Genomic DNA, 2,778 nt, shown 5'->3' with positions numbered 1-2,778 from the left:
TTTGGATTAGCGATCTCTAGACTTTGGTAGGTCCTCTTGAGTTCGAGGATGCCTACGTTTATTATTCTAGATTTAGTACATTAGACATAGATAGTGGATGTTGTGCCTAATGTTTCATTTCAAACACTTGTTCAAGAATTTGTATTAAGGCTAGTTTGGCAAACTAATATTAATATTTTGATTCCTTATTTCAATTATTTACTCTATTGATAGATGGTTGTTTAGTAGCTTATTAGTATATCACTCTTATGCAGTAATTATATGAAGTCTAAGTACAATTCAATAAGTATTAAAAAGTTTTAAATTTTTTCGCAAATTTAACTTTTTGATTGTGATGAAAGTTAAGAAGAGGCTTGTCTGCGACCTTTAAGACGTTAATGACGTTGGTCTTATCTGAGATCTAGATTTGGGTGTGACAAACTTAGTATTAGAACCTGAGGTGAAATTACCTAGGAACTAATGCTCAAAATAACCAAGTTACGTAGTTTCTAGCTTATGGTTGTGAAGTGCACCACAATCATGACTTAGAGACTTAGTGATGTTAGGAATCTTCCCTTCTTCTACTCTTTATCGTGCTGTCTAGATCTTTGAAATTTTGTGTCATTATAGCATCTAATTTCCTTCTTGTGTGTGAGTGTAGAAAATGAGCACAAGAAGAAACGCAGGCAGAAGAGTTGAAGAAGCACTTGCAGGAGGAAACCAAGATCCTCCTCAAGTCCCAGCTGTTGGAGAGCAAGTGCCTGTCAACCCAATTGCGTTGACGAATGGAGAAGTGAGAACAACACTGGTTCAGATGGGCCAAGCCATCACTATTCAGGCACATGCTATCACATCCCAGACCACTAGAGAGAGTGCTCCCTGGGAGAACCTACATGCTAGCACCATGGCTAGCAGACAGAGAGATTTCACCAGAATGAATCCTTCAGTCTACTTTAGGTCTAGAACTAATGAGGATCCCCAGGAGTTCGTGGAAGAGGTTCATAAGATTCTCTGTGCTATGGGTGTTAATGAAGATGAGAAGGCTGACTTGGCTTCATACCAGCTCAAGGATGTGGATCAGGTGTGGTACAATATATGGGGAGATGGCCGAGCACTAGGAGAAGTCCCCATCACTTGGGACGTTCTCAAGACTGCATTCCTGGAGAGGTTCTTTCCTAGAGAGCAGATAGAGGATAAATTTGAGGAGTTTATCAACCTACATTAGGGAGGTATGTCAGTCAAGGAATACTTATTGAAGTTTGTTAAGTTTTCCAAATATGCTTCTTCCCTGGTGTCCAGTAGCGGGGATCTGATGAGCAAGTTTGTGATGGTGTATCAGAGGATACGGAGGAGGAATATCGGTCATTTATGTTGCATGATAATATGGACCTTGCTAGGTTGACGGTACATGCACAACAGGTGGAGAAGAGTCGTCGGATGAAGAGAGGCCGAGTAGGCAAGAAGCGTAGTCCCTCGGATCAGGCTAGTTCTAGAACTGTTAGGAGTTCGTTTAGAGTCAGGATAGGCCCAAGTTCAAGAAGGGGAACCAAAATTTAATTAATACTACTCCTTCTAATAACAATAATTCCATAGGGGGCAAGTCTGGCCCCAAGAAGAGTAATGATAGAATTGCCCAGCGTGACAATAAGCCGTGTGGTAAGTGTGGCCGTTTGCATGGAGGTGAGTGCCTGGTAGGTTCTAATGCCTGCTATGGGTGCAGCAAGAGTGGGCACATAATCAGGGACTGGCCACATATGAGGAATCAGGCCAAGGCAGATAATCAGCCTCGGCCTAATCCTGCTGCTGCAGTCGAACCTCTCAAGAGGAACATGTTTTATCCTTTGAAAGGTAGAGAGGAACAGGAGAAGTCAGCTGACGTGGTTACTGGTACTTTGCATGTATTTTCTTTTCCTTTGTATATATTGTTAGATCCAGGATCCATCTTGTCTTTTGTTACTCCTTTAGTAGCTAGTAAATTTGACTTGTTTCCTGAAATCTTGCATGAACCTTTTCTAGTTAGTAATCCCACAGGAGACACAATTAGAGCCGAAGAGTATATAGAGATTGCCCAATAACTGTTCTTGATAGAGTTACCTATTTTGACCTAATAAAATTAACCATGCTTGACTTTGATATAATTTTGGGTGTGGATGGCTCCATAAATGCTATTCTATGATAGACTGTCAAAACATGGTAGTAAGGTTTGAGTTTCCTATTGAGCTAGAGATGGAATGGGAAGGGCGTGTTTCAAATCTAATAGGCCAAATAGTTTCCAATATTAAAGCCAATTAGATGTTATCTAAGGGGTATTTATACTACTTAGTCAGAGTCAATGACTTAGAACATGAAGCTCCTTCATAGACTCTGTGTCAATAACTTTGTGTTTTATTCTTGCACTATATGAGTTAATATGAGTTCATGCTTGCATTCATGTTGCTGTTTTTGTATATCGTTGACATGATTTTTGTGTTTCATGAGTTGTGATGTGCATTGAGTTTAAGTAAGATTTGAAAGGAAGTTCCTCAATCTCAGATATGAAGCTTTAGATAAGCTTTGAGTGATGTGCATCATCCAGAGTAAGTTGTGAATCAGATATTCACAAAGAGCAAAGTTTCAAGTATGTGATTTGTTTTTCAAAAATTCCCTGTTTGTTTCAAATTGATGTGTAGTGTCATTTGGAGACGAATATTCCTAGGGGGGGGGGATAATGTAATATTCCAGAAAATGTACTTGTCTAGTGAAAAGCCTATTAGGTTTTAAGAATATGTATTGGGGTACATAGGCATCCCAATGCACACT

General features: G+C 39.7%; 1 protein-coding gene across 1 annotated transcript; it reads left to right on the top strand.

Moving 5' to 3' along the window:
- Positions 1-643: 643 nt before the first annotated feature.
- LOC107016703 lies at positions 644-2,054 on the top strand. The gene is made up of 4 exons (XM_015217095.1): positions 644-1,060; positions 1,282-1,483; positions 1,573-1,866; positions 1,996-2,054. Exons 1-4 carry the CDS (start codon positions 644-646, stop codon positions 2,052-2,054), a joined length of 972 nt encoding a protein of 323 aa, XP_015072581.1.
- The last annotated feature ends 724 nt before the right edge of the window (positions 2,055-2,778 follow it).

This window comes from Solanum pennellii, chromosome 4 (assembly GCF_001406875.1).
Source record: "Solanum pennellii chromosome 4, SPENNV200".
Classification (NCBI taxonomy): Eukaryota; Viridiplantae; Streptophyta; class Magnoliopsida; order Solanales; family Solanaceae; genus Solanum; species Solanum pennellii.
The sequence above is the reverse complement of the archived record's forward strand: the minus strand, read 5'-3'. Positions and strand labels throughout refer to the sequence as shown.

Coding starts and splice junctions, on each gene's coding strand:
- LOC107016703 (XM_015217095.1), top strand. CDS start 644: ATGAGCACAAGAAGAAACGCAGGCAGAAGAGTTGAAGAAGCACTTGCA. Junction 1,484..1,572: donor TAGTTCTAGAACTGTTAGGA/GTTCGTTTAGAG, acceptor ATAATTCCATAG/GGGGCAAGTCTGGCCCCAAG. Junction 1,867..1,995: donor GTCAGCTGACGTGGTTACTG/GTACTTTGCATG, acceptor AACCTTTTCTAG/TTAGTAATCCCACAGGAGAC.